The sequence below is a fragment of the Amblyraja radiata genome, chromosome 19 (genome assembly GCF_010909765.2).
Source record: "Amblyraja radiata isolate CabotCenter1 chromosome 19, sAmbRad1.1.pri, whole genome shotgun sequence".
NCBI classification, from domain to species: Eukaryota; Metazoa; Chordata; class Chondrichthyes; order Rajiformes; family Rajidae; genus Amblyraja; species Amblyraja radiata.
Genome location: NC_045974.1, coordinates 17,678,608 through 17,694,753, shown reverse-complemented (window position 1 = coordinate 17,694,753; position 16,146 = coordinate 17,678,608). Strand labels below are relative to the sequence as shown.

The window sequence follows — 16,146 nt, the reverse complement described above, 5'->3', positions numbered from 1 at the left end:
ATACAGGAGCGACTCTCCTCTCACCAATGAATCTGAATAACAAAAATTACAATAAAAATCCAATTATACATAGCACAATTAGAACTTGGAAACAAATAAAACAGAATCTAAAATTAAGAAATCTATCTCTTTTAATGCCAATAGTCAACAATCCGCCATTTAAACCTTCAATTATAGATAAATCATTTACACAATGGGAAAGAATGGGAATCAAAATGCTCGGAGACTTGTATGAATTTGGAAAATTATTATCATTTCAACAATTACAACTGAAATATAATTTGAGAAATAATCAATATTTTAAATATCTTCAAATCCATGACTATCTGAAAAAATACACAAAAGACTATCATAACATGCCTCCAGACTTACTGGATGAAGCAATGAAGACAAAGGCTGAATCAGCAAACCTAATATCATACTTATACAACACTATTTTAAATATAGAAATACCTACAACTGATGGTATTAGAAGAGACTGGGAACAAGAACTAACTATAAAAATTTCAAAAGAGAGCTGGGATAAACATTTACTATATGTGCATAAATGCTCGATCAACGTACGACATACTCTAATTCAATTCAAAACATAACATAGACTATACTATTCAAAAACCAAAATAAATAAACTTTTCCCTAACGTCTCTCCCATTTGTGATAAATGTCAGTCTCAAGAAGCTACCATAGCGCACTCTTTTGTTTTTTGTATAAAAATCCCAAAATTCTGGAACGAAATATTTGAAATCTTCACAAAATTATTTAAAATAAAACTGATACCAAAAGCAGAATGGATTATTTTTGGAATAACGGAAGGTAGTCCTGAACTAAACGTGTTCCAAAAGAACCTACTTAATTACGGGCTAATAACGGGAAAAAAGCTTATACTCAAATTCTGGAAAAATGCTCCTATACCAACAATAAAATTGTGGATTTCAAATATGTTCGAAACATTACACCTGGAAGAGATTAGACCTCCTAGCAGGCAAAGCAGACCACTTCCAAAAGACATGGTCTGCATTTATGGAACTACTACAAGCACAAGGTGCAATAGTAATTTAAAAAATAAATGGTGCCAGGATCTGGTAACGGGGAGTAAAAAAAAATACGGTTGGTATATCCCTTTTTGCGGAGTTTTGTGTTATAATAGAGCGATTGTTTCTCTTTTTGTTTTTTCTTTCTTTTCTAGGGTCTATTTCCTTTCTTTACTTCCTTCTCTAACTTCTTTTCTAAGGGGCTTTCTTTTCCCAACACTTTCCTGCACCTTCACGACTCTTTTTCACTTTCCTTACTTCCTTTATTTCTATCTTTCTTAAAGCTCAAAAAATGAAGTGGTACAACAAATGTAATAAGATATATGTGATGTGTAATACTGTATTTTATTGTACTTCTAATAAAAATATTTTATTTTTTTTTTCATTAAAAAACTCAGATAACACACCATTCGACCAAATCCTGCTGGTTCTTCCCATACACCATTGTCCTGGTTCTGTTCAACACGTGGGACCCTGTTTCCTGTGCTTCCTTCAAATTGACCTGGATCTTGTTCCGGGTGCTCCCTTTAAGCTCACCAGTCTCACCGGGAAATGTATCTGTATGCAAGGTAGCCCCCACTACTAACCCATACCTAGCTCACACTCCTGACCCAGAGCTCTGGCCATATTCAACTTGCACTTGGAACCTGCAGCTTATATTCCAAACCAGTGAAGGAGCCAGATCCTGGACCATCAAAATCGCCAACACCATTGGGTCTCAGATTTACTGTATATGGATGCTATACGTAACTTTGGTTTGGCTATGTCAGAGGTAGCCTATGGCAGTGCCATATATTCTACTGAAGAAGTTCAAACATTATGTCAGGAAGAGGTTTTGGGAGATGAATGATCCTCAATGACTTTTCCAATCCCTCTTTAATTGGTAATTGCTTCTTGATTAAACAAAGGACTTTCATTAGACAAAATAACTGTCAGAAATTGGAAAATATTTCTACCATGTCTTACTCTGTTAGATATTGTTAGACATGAAGCAATCTTCAGGAATTATGTGGAGAACAGCTGTTAGTGCAGATGAGTAGCATCAGGCACAAACAACAAACATTTCCTACAACCAATTATATCTTCTGTTCCCCATCACATGCTGCTTTCCACAGGGACCAGTCTCCTGTCTCCACAGTCCTCCCTCACCTCTATCCAGGAATCTAAACACCTTTTCAGGCGAGAGGTTCCCTTGCATCTCCTCCAACTTCATCTGTTGCATTTAATGCACAAGATGTGGCTTGCTCTCGATCTGTGAGACGAAGCGCGAACTAGGCGACCACTCTGTCAAGCATCTGCACTGTCCACCAGCTACCTGGATTTTCCACAGGCCATTATAATCCCCCTGCCGATTCCCACACCATCCGGCCTTTCCTCAGCCCCCCCACTGTCATACTGAGCCCAAATGCAAACTAGAGGATCAGCACCTCGTATTCTGCCCGGTTGGTCTAAAACCCCATGGCATGAATATTGAACTCTCCAATTTCAGGGTGACCCACCCATTTCTTTCTCCTCTGATCCACCCAGGATCTTTCTCACACACACTTCTTTTTCAACCACTCCTCACCCTAACCCCTAATCTCCCACTTGCCTTTTCCTTCCCCACTACATCTTCAAATCATTTACATACTCCTCCCATTGTGCCCTTTCCCCCCCAAGATCCAAGGTTACAAATGCCACAAATGTTACATTCAAGCATTGTGAAGGGACCAATGATGAATCAATTAATTCACAAGAATATTTCAGTTGCTGTTAGAGAGTACAGGAAGCGCAAGAAGATGGTACAGCAAAGCCTGATTGCCTTGGATACAATGTGTGGAACAGTCTTGTGTGCAGTAAGTGGAATCTGGGATGTTACTACACACCAGCTGAGGGAGTTACCAACAGTAACATCAGTCACCTGGGTGCTCAAACAATGTCAGAATGCCGATTTGTATTACTGCAAGTGTAAGGTCAAACTTATACCAAAAAACCCTCAAATACGTGACTACTCAAACTCAAACAGGTCTCACTCTCCACCAACATCCTCAGGACTTTTTACAGGGGCACGGTGGAGTCTGTACTTACGTACTGCATGAACACGTGGTACTCCAACTGTAACTGCTCAGACAGGAAGTCTCTGCAGAGGGTAGTGAGGGGAGCAGAGAGGATCATTGGCGTCTCGCTACCCCCGGACAAGAACTGTTCCAGAGCCGCTGCCTGAAAAAAGCACTGAGCATAGCAAAGGACAGACTGCACCCACTCCACATTCATCTAGATCTCCTGCCATCAGGAAAGAGATACCGCAGCATCAAAGCCCGGACAACCAGACTGCTAAACAGCTTCCTTCCACAGGCTGTGAGGCTGCTAAACAGTCACTCCACCTGATTCTGCTGCTTTTGCACTGACAATTTAATATCTGGCACTGAGTAATAACTCTGGCACTAGCTCAGGCCACTTAAATCAGCTGCCCTGGACCTTTTATGACTGTTTTTTTTAACTTGTATTTTAATGTTGCTTTTTTTAACCTGCACTTTTTAAAAACTATTCGTACTGTTTTTATCAGGAACTGGATTGTTTTTTTTTAGCGTTTTTATTTATGCGTGAAATGTTTATGTTTTTATGTGCGATGCTCCGGTATTCCCTGGGAAACTACACTGAATGGAAACTGATCGAGTAACGTTTTATCGTTTCCTCTGTGTATGCAAGTACTCAGTGAAAATTATATTAAATAAATACTGAATACTGAGAAACTGACAAACACAATCATTTCCCTGGAAGAGTTAAGGCAGAGTGGGAGAACTCAAGAGGTTGCCAAGGTTGACCGTCGGAAGGTCCAACAAAGAGGAGCCGAGGGCTGTAGTGGGACATAGAATGGGGACACTGCCAGACCTGAGACTGGGAAGAATACTGAAGAATGAAGTCTATCCAAGATATCAGACATTGTTGGCAACTTGGTTATTGTATGTTAACAGCTTGATTCTCCACCACTCGGAGCTGGGCATCTGTTTACAAGGCAGAATGAGTTATTGTTTAAATTGGCATCATGCCAAAGTGCTTGTTCTAGAGCTGTATTGTTCCATGTTCTGCAAATGTTATGCCATCTAGAAGGTCAAGGACAGCAGGTACAATTGAAAAAGCTACTTTCTTAACTACTAAACCAGGTTCGCTTCTTAATAAACAGACACCACACAAACTGTTGGTAGACCAGTTCACAACTTTACTTATTATCGGCCGATGGAAGGGAGGGAGAACTCCAGTCAAGTAACCATTACAGACACTTGACCGTCCTCCGTTCACCTTCTCTGAACAACAGAATTACATTGCATTATATAGTGTTTCTTTGTCACATTAGCACATTCCACAGACATTAGTCATGGTCAGAGGTACAGGAAAAGGCATCACATCAAAGGCCTTTTGTTTACAGGTTATGATATACTAAAAACATTGGCCATTTGTTTTAGGTCATTTTATCTTCAAGGAGATCACCCTAGCTCTTTGCTGTTTCTTTTCTGTCACTTGGTCCTTCATAAACATAGGCCATTTGTTTTATGGCATCTTATCTTTCCACTTCCCTGGATCCTCTCCCATCACTTTGCCCCTCCTAAACATTGGTCATTTGGTTTATGGCATCTTACTTCAAAGATGTGACTAGCTGTTTCTCTCTTCCTTTATTGCCTCCTCCCCCATAAACATTGGTCATTTGGTTCATAGCATCTTACTTCAAAGATGTGACTAGCTGTTTCTCTCTGCTTGTCCCTTGGGAGACAATGCTATGGTGTTTATTATCCCACACACTGCAACCTGAGGCAAGCCTAATTTGACACTAAATATAAGCTATAAGCTAGCCCAGAAACCTATTTAATATCTTTATATTTTAACTAAAATTCAGCTTCATCACAATGAAACACATCACTTCCAAAATACCGTCCACAATCTGAACGTGAAAAATTATCACCTGGTCATTGCGCCAAAGTCTGGGAATTCCCAATCCTATAGCACATGGGAGCACCTTCACAAAAAGGACACCAGTCGTCCAAGGAGAGACTTGCTTATCACCCTCTCAAGAGTAATTTGAATGGGCAAGAAATGCCAACTTCGTCCACATAATCCAGACCCCAATGCGGAATAAAAATACTATGCAGCTTTACTCACAATATACTGCTTCTTGTTGTAGATTATTGCTCCAACACCACGATGTGGATCATCTAAGTAAGAAGTGTTAAATTGTTAGAAATGTTACAATGCTGTAAAGTACAGACTAAATTTAAAATTAACGATGGATATGAAAAATAAAATTAAAATGATTTCTGGGTCTAAATCGCTGGTCAGTAACTTTGTCTCTATTTTCTATTGATTGCCTTGCTACTTCCAGTGATCTTGGGGATTGTGATGAGCCATGAGAAAGCTACAATGAGAGAGATGCTGACCTTTTACTGACCCATTTTAAACACACCACAGCTGTAATGACAAAAAACATAGCACTGGATAAATTCAGCAGGCCAGGCATCATTTGTGGAGGGGAATAGACAGACAATATTTTAGGTTGAGGCCCTTCAGGACTGAGTACAGAAGCCTGAGGAGTGATATGATAAATGCCAATCAATTTATGAGGCATTGATGGATAAATAGTCAGAAAGTGTTTGCCCTTGGTGAGTATATCACAAACAAGAAGGCAAAGTATTAAGATGAGAAGGAGTTTTAAAGGGGATCTGAGGGGAAAGGTTTTTACACAGAGAGTGATTGATATCCGGAACTCATTGACAGAGGAGGTAGTGGTATCAGATACAATCCACAAGTTTCATGAACATGGTGGGCTGAAGGGCCTGTGTCTGTGGTGTTTGACTCTACGACTTTGAAATAAATTTGTTAGGCCAGATACCAAGAGATATGGACCAAAATCAGTTAATTATTGCGATCCAAATCAGCCAGAATATAACCCAGTGACTGAATGGGTTAGAGGGTTTGAATGGAGTATTCTGGTGAAATCAGCACTGAGATGTTCGATGCTGAAACTATACCAGGATTACTACTCAGTTACAAACCTGAACGAGCAGCCAGCAGGAAGCAAAGTTGCAGACCATGAGTAGCAATGCCCAGGGAGATCTCCTCATGCTCAGGCATGGTGCCATGGCTACAATTTAAGAGTGCATAGTAGCTGCACACTGTGCTCTTGATCATGGCTTTCATGCCTTCTATGTCAGACTGGGGAGTAAAGCCACAATCCATCCAGTTGGTATTCAGCTCCTCCTCTAAGCTGGGTTCGGAAGTGGATTTCAGACATTGTTCACACTTCTGCCTGCGGGTTCGCCGGCACAGATTGTATACAGTAGTCTCGTTGATGATTGGGATGAATGGCACCAGTATCGTGTTGCTCTTTCTGAAAATCTGGTTGGTTTCGTAGAAATCTTTCCTTTTCTTGTCACTGCTGAGGCTAAATTCTGGGTCCTTGGGCCAGAAACGTACAGATCTTACCCCTCCTATAATGGCAAGAAAGTGTCAGGCATTATGGTTGAATTATTTGCTAATTTAAAGCATAAATTAAATAATAATTTTCAAATAAATAAACAGGCAAATGAATGAATATGTATTTGGAATCAAAACAAATCAATTTACTAACTATAATCCAGATCCTATGATTTTCCATTAGTTTTAGAAATTAACAGCTGCTACAAACGAACCAAATGGAGAAAAGATGAGTGGGATGCAAGAGAGAATAATGCCACAGGGAGAAGGGAAGAGGTTTGAGATTGCTTTGACGAGAGCTAGCAATAGTCTCCTTTCGTGCTACAACAAGTCAATAAAAAACTTCATAAAGAAACAAGTCAAAAGGGTATGAAGAGGTTAGACATTCTGAACTTGGAATAGATAGGGTAGAGAGAATCTGGTGATATGATAGACAGAATCGCATAGACTTGACAGTCAGGACCTTTATCTGAGGATGAAAATATCAAAGATAAGAGAACATAGCTATAATGTCAGAGGAAAGGGGGAAAGATTAAAGGTGACGTGCAGGGCAGGTTTATTACACAAAAGTGATGGATGCCTTGAATTTGTTGCCAGCGGTGGTGCTGGAAGCCAATATGATAGTGATGTTAAATAGGCTTTTAGATAGACACATGGACATGCAAGAAATTGAGGGAAATGGGTCACCTGCAAGGAGAGGGGATTAATTTAATTTAGCATCATGTTTGGCACTGACATTGTGGGCTGAAGGGCCTATTCCTGTGCTGTACTGATCTATGTTCTATGTAAATACGATGGTGGGGTACCTGAGAGAGTGGGGCAGTAAGGTAAAGGCTGAGTATGAGAATACACAGTGATGATTTGAAATACGTTTAATGAAAAGCTTGGCTGGGATGGGTGCCTGTATAAGTGCTTGGAATGAGAGATCTATGACAATTGTTCACAACCAATCACTTTATCAATAATGAGGAAGTGAGATTTAATTGCTGATGACTAAGTCACTCTATCATCTGCATCGATCTCAGGATCTTGAGACACAAGGAACTGCAGTTGCTAGAATCTTGCGTAGAACCTCTTACGTAGAAAATTCTGGAGTAACTAAGCTGGTTGGGCAACATCTCTGAAAGGGCATGGGCAGGCAGATGTTGGGGACCCTTCTTCATTGTCCAGGTCTCCCCTTGGGTTCTACCTAGGACCTTAAGAATTGCCTCACAATCCTCATTCCCAATCATATGAAAGAAAGAACGAATGTACTTGGTTGAGAATCAAGGACATCTTCATTCCGACAGCCAGCAGCAGGACATTTAGGAAGGGGACAGTGGAAAAGAACTGCTCTGAGGTCAATGATTTTGTAAAGTATGTCTTGCCTTGAACTAGACATTTTGCGCATTCAGTGCAGGGTTTCCTGGAGAGGTACACGTTGCACCCTTTTGCCATTGTCGTCAGGTTCATCATGACGAGCTGCACGGCATGTAGCTGTTTCCGAGAGCAGTCCATTGCCACGATTCGCTGGATGGAAGTGGACTCGCACATGACAATCCCAGTTTTATTAATCTGTGAGAAAAGATGTGAATTAAACCAGAATAATGAATGGGTCACTTGGAAATGTATTATAAATATAGACATGGCCAACAGCAGACATGTACCACAAGGATTTAAACTAATCATGTTCTCAGCGGTGTCCACTGCACCAGTTTCCATCAGATACAAACGGAAGCGAATCATCGATCCAAAGTTTATCCTTACACAAAACTAATGTAAACTTTTGGAAAACATCCAGCAGCAATAAATGCACCAATTTCATATTAAAAATGTCACTCCCTCCTGATTCCATTGCCTTTAAAATAAGGCCATTTGTTGAATGTCTTCCAGTGACCTTTATAACTGAGCATCCTCACCCTTCTTCATCATACTCGAAAGTGAAGTTGGGATACGCTTCCCAATATTCCCAAAGATTAGCTCCACTCTCACGATAGTTTTGTTGGAGGTCAGGTGTAGAAAATTGTGTTGCAGATTTGTTGACACAGGCCAACACTAATTGGTTTAGATCACAGCATGTATATCATTTTGAAGCAAACAGTGAATAAAGATAAATCCCGCTGGGCAGCCGAATTTGAGGACATTTTAAGTAATGATCCCATCTAAGTAATGGATTCAAAGGCTTTAGTGAGGTTACGATCAATGCTGCCCCAACCTCACATCCCTTCATTGCCTCAATATCCCATAATCTACTGATCTCTGCCTTGCATACACTCAGCATCTAAGCCTCCATTGCCTTCAGGTGGAAATTTCTATAGATTCACCTTTTGGTAACTTGAGACTACTTCTACACCAGCAAAGAGAAACATCATCATTGTGTCTGTCCTGCCAAGACCCGTAAGAGTTTTGATGGTTTATATAAATCACCACTGACACTCTGAAGGTTATGGGCCCATTCTGTTTAATCTCACCAAAGGAGATAATGCCTCCAATCCACTCCCCATTCCCACTTCCAACCCCTGTCCTAGAAATCAATCTGTTGATTTTTTAGAGTATGCTGAATCTGGGTAGCGTCATTAAACATTTTCCTTTCAACAACTCCTCTCCTGCACTAATACATAACTTTCCATTGAAGTTGCAATGCTCGTCAAGTGAAGTCAAGTCGAGTCTATGGTCACAGGCCCAACTACGGTGAGTACAATGAAATTCTTGCCTACAAAGTTTCATCTCCTCCCCCACAGAGGCCAATCTTCAGTTGGTGGATACAATTACAACTTTTAAAAGACGTTTGGACAGATATATGGATAGGAAGGGTTTAGAAGTATATGGCCCAAATCCAGGCAATTGAGACTAGCCCAGTATGCCAACTTGGTTGTTGGTGGACAAGATGGGCCAAATAACCTGCTTCTGTGCTACATAGTTCTGTGACTCTTTGATTCTAAAACAGACTGTGAGGAGAGAGCAGGTGGACTCAAACCTGTTTCTGCAATATCTCATTACAACACTAAAACTACCTCTTCTCCCCAGTACTCATCCCTACTGGAAGTGACAGAGAAATGAAGTTAAGCTGAGCAGGCCATGATCTGGCAACCGCTTACTTTTTTTAATCATGCCACAGAGGGCAGTCATTCAGCCCATCAGATCCATACTGGCTCTCAACAGAGTTATCCCATCAGTGCTATTTCCCCTCTGCTTGCGAAAGCTTTTCACTCTCCGTCAGTAAACTTGACAATAACCTAAACTGAACTGTTTATATCTCTGTAACTGGCCACTCATTCTCCGTGACATGCTCAGAAGCCAATTCTCCTGTAAGTTACCTACATTAGGGGGCATTTTATGGCAGCCAATTAACCTACCAAGTTATCAGGATGCAGGTGGAAACTGGAAAATCTGGCAGAAGCCCAGATGGGTCACAGGGAGAATGGGCAAACTCCATACACATTCTTTCACAAACATCCCGACACCTTCCTGTTATTCGCCAGAAAACATTTACTTGAAAGCTGTAGTCTTCCTAAGGGTCCAGTTAGATTAGAAAGAAAATGTGTGTTGAATGATAATGCGTAATGACTCACAGATCTCAATTCTGACATCAGGCGCCGTACCAAGGAAGAAGACTCTTTAAAGATTTTTAAAACTCATTCAGTTTTACCCACTTCTGATCCTCCATAACAATTTTTATTCCCATCAAGTACTTTTTGGAAGAACTAGCTAACTTTATTCCAACAACAAACTGGTCCTGCAATAACATACGCACAAATGCTCTACACAGCTCAGCTTTCACATCTTGGTCAACCTAACTCTTCAAACTTAATTTACCATAAGCAACTCAGTAAGGTGCCTTCCTATGCTACCAGGGGTAAGCTAGCTATTTAGGACAATTTTGCTTTAATTTCTCAGCAGTATGGCGTGACTCTGAAGCATGTGTGTTTGTTTCATTTGTGCCAAATATCCAAATACTGTAGGTTAAAAAGAAGGTGGGCAAAATACCAAACCAGTTACTGCCATTTTCCATCCAACTTAACACCAGAGTTTTAGGTTCTACACAGAAATGAAACACAGTTAAAATCTTTGGTCAATAATTTCTACTCTTTAGTGTTTCATATGATAATCTAAATTTACTCACCTGATCACCAGGTGGTTCAGAAATTGGAGACTCACAGAGTGGGGACTCCTCCATGTGTAGAGCGAGTAACATAAAGAGAGTTTCCTTGTCTTCCAGCCGTTGGATTTCTCCATCATAATCTGCAATGAGTCATAACAACCTGTTTATACTCTACCTATAAAAGGTTTAAACTGAACTTTCAAAGCCAGCAAGTATGAGGGAGTATTTAATCTCAGATAACGGATCAAGCATTAACTTGACTGTATTATTACGATACAGTATTTATCTTTCTGTCCCCCAGTCCTCCAATATAGATCCCCTTCTACAGAATCATAAAAGACATTCAGCATTTAAACAACCTGTTTAGCCCAACTCTGATGCTGACCACGATGTCTATCTATGCTGGTCCCATTTACCTGCACTTAACCCATATTCCTCTAACCATTTCTTATGCATGCGCTTGTCCAAATGTCCTGTAAATGTTCAGTCCTTTAATGAGCGTTTCTTTGGGCTGTGATCCATCAATCAGGTTTCCATGTGTAAGAAGGAACGCAGATGCTAGTTTAAACCGAAGATAGACACAAAAAGCTAGAGTAACTCAGCGGGGCAGGCAGCATCTCTGGAGAGAAGAAATGGGTGATGTTTTGGTCGACATGTGGACTCTTATACATCGGCGAGACCAAACGCAGACTTAGCAATTTGCAGAACACCTTCGTTCTGCCCGCCTGAACTTACCCGATCTCTCGGTTGCTGGACACATTAATTCTCCTTCCCATTCCGACAAAGACATTTCTGTCCTAGGTCTCCTCCATTGTCAGAGTAAGGCTAAACACAAATTGGATGAACAGCATCTCATATTTCGCTTGGGCAGCCTAGTGGTATGAATATTGATGTTTTTCTTTTCAGGTGTGAGTGGTGGGGAGAGGGGATGGGGAAGGGGAAGAGAGGGAAGGGAGAGGTGGGAGAGGTGGGTGGGCAGAGGGGGGGAGAGAAGGGGAAGAGTGGGGAGGGAGGGGGAGAGGGGTAAGGGAGGGGGGGAAGGGGAGAGAGGGATGGGGAGGGAGTGGAGGAGGGAGGGGGAGGAGATGGGAAGAGGGGTGAGGAGAGAGGGGTGAGGAGGGAGGGGTGAGGAGAGGGGTAAGGAGAGAGGGATGAGGAGGGGGGAGACGGGGGAGAGGGTGGGAGCGGGAGGGGAGGGGAGACGAGATGGGGAGAGAGTGGGGAGGGGGAGGAGAGGGAAGGGGAGGGGAAGGGAGAGCGGGGGATGAGGATGGGGAAGGGAGGGGATGAGAGTGGGCAGGGTGAAGGGGAGGCAGGGGTAGGGGAAGGGGTGGGGGTGGTAGAGGGGGAGGGGGGGGAGTGAAGGGTGGGTGAGGGGGGTAGAGTGGGGTGGGGAGGGGTAGGGGAGGAGAGGAGAGGAGAGGGGAAGAGGGGGAGGAGAGAGGAGAGGAGAGGTGAAGAGGGGGAGGGGAGAGGGGTGGGGGAGGAGAGGGGAGGAGGGGCGGGGAGAGGTGGAGAGAGATTGGAGGGTGAGAGAGAGTAGAGGGAGAGAGACGAGAGAGAGTGAGAGAAATGGGGAGAGAGAGAGAAAAGGGGGAGAGAGAGAAGGGGAGAGAGAGGAGGGGGAGAGAGAGGAGGGGGAGAGAGAGGAGGGGGAGAGAGAGGAGGGAGAGAGAGAGGAGGAAGGATGAGGGGAGGGGGAGAGTTGGAGGGGAGAGAAGAGGAGGGGGAGAGGTGGAGGGGGGAGAGGTTGAGTGTGCTGCCTGTAGTTGTTTCTACTGTCGTTGATGTGGGAACTGGTGTGTTGCTTGAAGCTGTTGTAGTTGCCTCTGTACTTGTAGATGGTACAGTGGTTCCTGGAAAGGTGGAGATTTTTGATTCAGGTAAATGTAAAGACTGGTGTTATTGGGGCAGAAAATGTATTGAACTACAATTTTGCCTTTTTTTGTATCAACATGATAATTTTCTTCAATATTCTGGAAAGTAGACCATATTTGTTTTCAAGGGACCAAAGAGTTTGGAAACAAAATCTGTGGATTGTTTGACAGAAGATAGGCCAACTGTGTACGCCACGGAACACACATGGCCAATCCATGTTAACCTGTTCTACTGTAATGATTCTTATTCACTGGATGTGTAAGGAACATTGTTATTTTGCATTACTCTTGCATACCGGACTCACCAGTGGGTGTATGTGGTGTGGTCGTGCTGGTGGTGGTAGCTTCAGTTGTAGATGCATTAGTGCTGCCTGTAGTTGTTTCTACTGTCATTGATGTGGTACCTGGTGTGTTGCTTGAAGCTGTTGTAGTTGCCTCTGTACTTGTAGATGGTACAGTGGTTTCTGGAAAGATGGAGATTTTTGATTCAGGTAAATTTAAAGAGTAAATAACCGCAAACTTTTTAAATTGTAAAGAAATTAGTACCGGAAAAAAACGGGAAGTATCATACGGGGAAACGCACACGAACATTGCACAAATACACACACATCCAAGATCAGAGTTTTATAAGTATAGAGATTGGTACTGATTGGGGATGATCAGGCATGATCACATTGAATTGCGGTGCTGGCTCGAAGCGCCAAATGGCCTCCTCCTGCACGTATTGTTTATAAATAATACACTTGAACTTAGCAATAAGGTTAACAGGTGCATTGAGAATAGAATTATAAAATAATAGGCACATCTGGTATTTTGTACAGGGAAATAATTAATGGTGTTATTATATATACATGACGTGTTTATAATCACAAGGTTACAAAATGTCGGCGCACCGGTGTGTGGAGCTTGAGGATGTTCATCTTGCGGGAGTGCGGATCGGCTGCAGATGTGGCGGGCGGAGCGGTGAATGGGCGTCAACAGCTGGAAATAACGGGCATCAACAGCTGGAAATAACGGGTTCCCCTGATGAGCGGTTGCAGGGGGGGCGGCATTCGGCGTCACACGCACACTAACCACCCCTCACAGGGGAGGAGGGGGGGAGAGGGGGGAGAGGGAGAGAGGGGGGGAGGGGTGAAGGGGGGAAGAGGGGGGAGAGAGGGGGGGAGATGATGGGGGGGATAGAGGGGGGAGAGGGGGGGGGGGAGGAGAGGGGAGGAGGGGCGGGGAGAGGTGGAGAGAGATTGGAGGGTGAGAGAGAGTAGAGGGAGAGAGATGAGAGAGTGAGAGAAATGGGGAGAGAGAGAGAAAAGGGGGAGAGAGAGAAGGGGAGAGAGAGGAGGGGGAGAGAGAGGAGGGGGAGAGAGAGGAGGGGGAGAGAGAGGAGGGGGAGAGAGAGGAGGAAGGATGAGGGGAGGGGGAGAGTTGGAGGGGAGAGAAGAGGAGGGGGAGAGGTGGAGGGGGGAGAGGTTGAGTGTGCTGCCGGTAGTTGTTTCTACTGTCGTTGATGTGGGAACTGATGTGTTGCTTGAAGCTGTTGTAGCTGCCTCTGTACTTGTAGATGGTACAGTGGTTCCTGGAAAGGTGGAGATTTTTGATTCAGGTAAATGTAAAGACTGGTGTTATTGGGGCAGAAAATGTATTGAACTACAATTTTGCCTTTTTTTGTATCAACATGATAATTTTCTTCAATATTCTGGAAAGTAGACCATATTTGTTTTCAAGGGACCAAAGAGTTTGGAAACAAAATCTGTGGATTGTTTGACAGAAGATAGGCCAACTGCGTACGCCACGGAACACACATGGCCAATCCATGTTAACCTGTTCTACTGTAATGATTCTTATTCACTGGATGTGTAAGGAACATTTTTATTTTGCATTACTCTTGCATACTCACCAGTGGGTGTATGTGGTGTGGTCGTGCTGGTGGTGGTAGCTTCAGTTGTAGATGCACTAGTGCTGCCTGTAGTTGTTTCTACTGTCGCTGATGCGGGACCTGGTGTGTTGCTTGAAGCTGTTGTAGCTGCCTCTGTACTTGTAGATGGTACAGTGGTTTCTGGAAAGATGGAGATTTTTGATTCAGGTAAATTTAAAGAGTAAATAACCGCAAACTTTTTAAATTGTAAAGAAATTAGTACCGGGAAGTATCATACGGGGAAACGCACACGAACATTGCACAAATACACACACATCCAAGATCAGAGTTTTATAAGTATAGAGATTGGTACTGATTGGGGATGATCAGGCATGATCACATTGAATTGCGGTGCTGGCTCGAAGCGCCAAATGGCCTCCTCCTGCACGTATTGTTTATAAATAATACACTTGAACTTAGCAATAAGGTTAACAGGTGCATTGAGAATAGAATTATAAAATAATAGGCACATCTGGTATTTTGTACAGGGAAATAATTAATGGTGTTATTATATATACATGACGTGTTTATAATCACAAGGTTACAAAATGTCGGCGCACCGGTGTGTGGAGCTTGAGGATGTTCATCTTGCGGGAATGCGGATCGGCTGCAGATGTGGCGGGCGGAGCGGTGAATGGGCGTCAACAGCTGGAAATAACGGGCATCAACAGCTGGAAATAACGGGTTCCCCCGATGAGCGGTTGCAGGGGGGGCGGCATTCGGCGTCACACGCACACTAACCACCCCTCACAGGGGAGGAGGGGGGGGAGGAGGGGTTGGGAGGAGGGGGGGGGGAGGGAGAGGGGGATAGAGAGAGGGGGGAGCGAGTGAGGGGGGAGAGTGAGGGGGAGAGAGAGGGGGGAGGGGTGAAGGGGGAAGAGATGATGGGGGTATAGAGGGGGGAGAGAGTGAGGGGAGAGAGGGGGGGAGGAGGGGGGAGAGGGGGAGAGAGTAGGGTAGGAGAGAGGGGGGCGAGGGGGGGAGGAGAGGGGGGTAGGGGTGAAGGTGGGAAGAGGGGGGAGAGGCGAGGGGGAGCTGAGGGGGGGAGAGAGGGTAGGAGATAGGGGGGGGAGAGAGGGGGAGAGAGGGGTATGAGAGAGGGGAGGAGAGGAGGGAGAGGAGGGGGAGATGGTGGGGGAGAGAGGGGAGAGGGGAAAGGGAAGGGGGGAGAGGGGGGAAAGGGAGGGGTGGAGAGAGGGGGGTGAGGGAGAGGGGAGAGAGTGTGAGGGAGAGAGGGGGGAAATGGGGGGAGAGAGGGGGGGGGAGGATAGGGGGAGAGAGGGGGGGAGAGAGGGGGGAGGGGGGAGAGGGGGGAGGGGGGGTGAGAGAGGGGAGGGTGAGAGAGGGGAGAGGGGGAGAGAGGGGGGGGAGAGAGGGGGGAAGAGAGAGGGGGCGAGGAGGGGGAGAGGGGGGAGAGAGGAGGGGAGAGAGGGGGTGGGTGAGGGAGGGGAGGGGGGGGAGAGAAAGGGGAAGAGGGTGGGTGGTTGAGGGAGGGAAGGGGGGCGAGATAGGGGGTGTGAGAGGGGGGAGAAAGGGGGGGGGGTGAGGGATGGGAGAGGGGGAGAGAGAGGGGAGAGGATGGGGGGGAGAGAGGGGGAGTAGATGGGGGGGTAGAGATGGGGGGAGGGGGGGAGAGAAAGGGGGAGAGAGGGGGGGAGAGGGGGGAGAAGGGGGAGAGAGGGGGGGACTAGTGAGGGGGGGGAAGAGAGGGGGGAGAGAGGGGAGGGGGAGATAAGGGGGGAGAAGGGGAGAGAGGGAGAGAGGGGGGGAGAGAGGGGGGAGAGAGAGGGGGCGAGGAGG

The 16,146-nt window shown here is 44.7% G+C and overlaps 1 protein-coding gene across 1 annotated transcript in view; it reads right to left on the bottom strand.

The window, feature by feature from the left end:
- Positions 1-16,146, bottom strand: part of LOC116984262 (cytidine and dCMP deaminase domain-containing protein 1-like) — an 87,242-nt gene that overhangs the window by 10,605 nt on the left and 60,491 nt on the right. Inside the window, exons 3-8 of the mRNA XM_033038379.1 lie at positions 14,907-14,994; positions 13,328-13,438; positions 10,579-10,697; positions 7,844-8,030; positions 6,056-6,490; positions 5,166-5,218 (exon numbers count right to left, since the gene is read on the bottom strand). Of these exons, the coding sequence (XP_032894270.1) occupies positions 5,166-5,218; positions 6,056-6,490; positions 7,844-8,030; positions 10,579-10,697; positions 13,328-13,438; positions 14,907-14,994 (993 nt within the window). The remainder of the gene's footprint in view (positions 1-5,165; positions 5,219-6,055; positions 6,491-7,843; positions 8,031-10,578; positions 10,698-13,327; positions 13,439-14,906; positions 14,995-16,146) is intronic.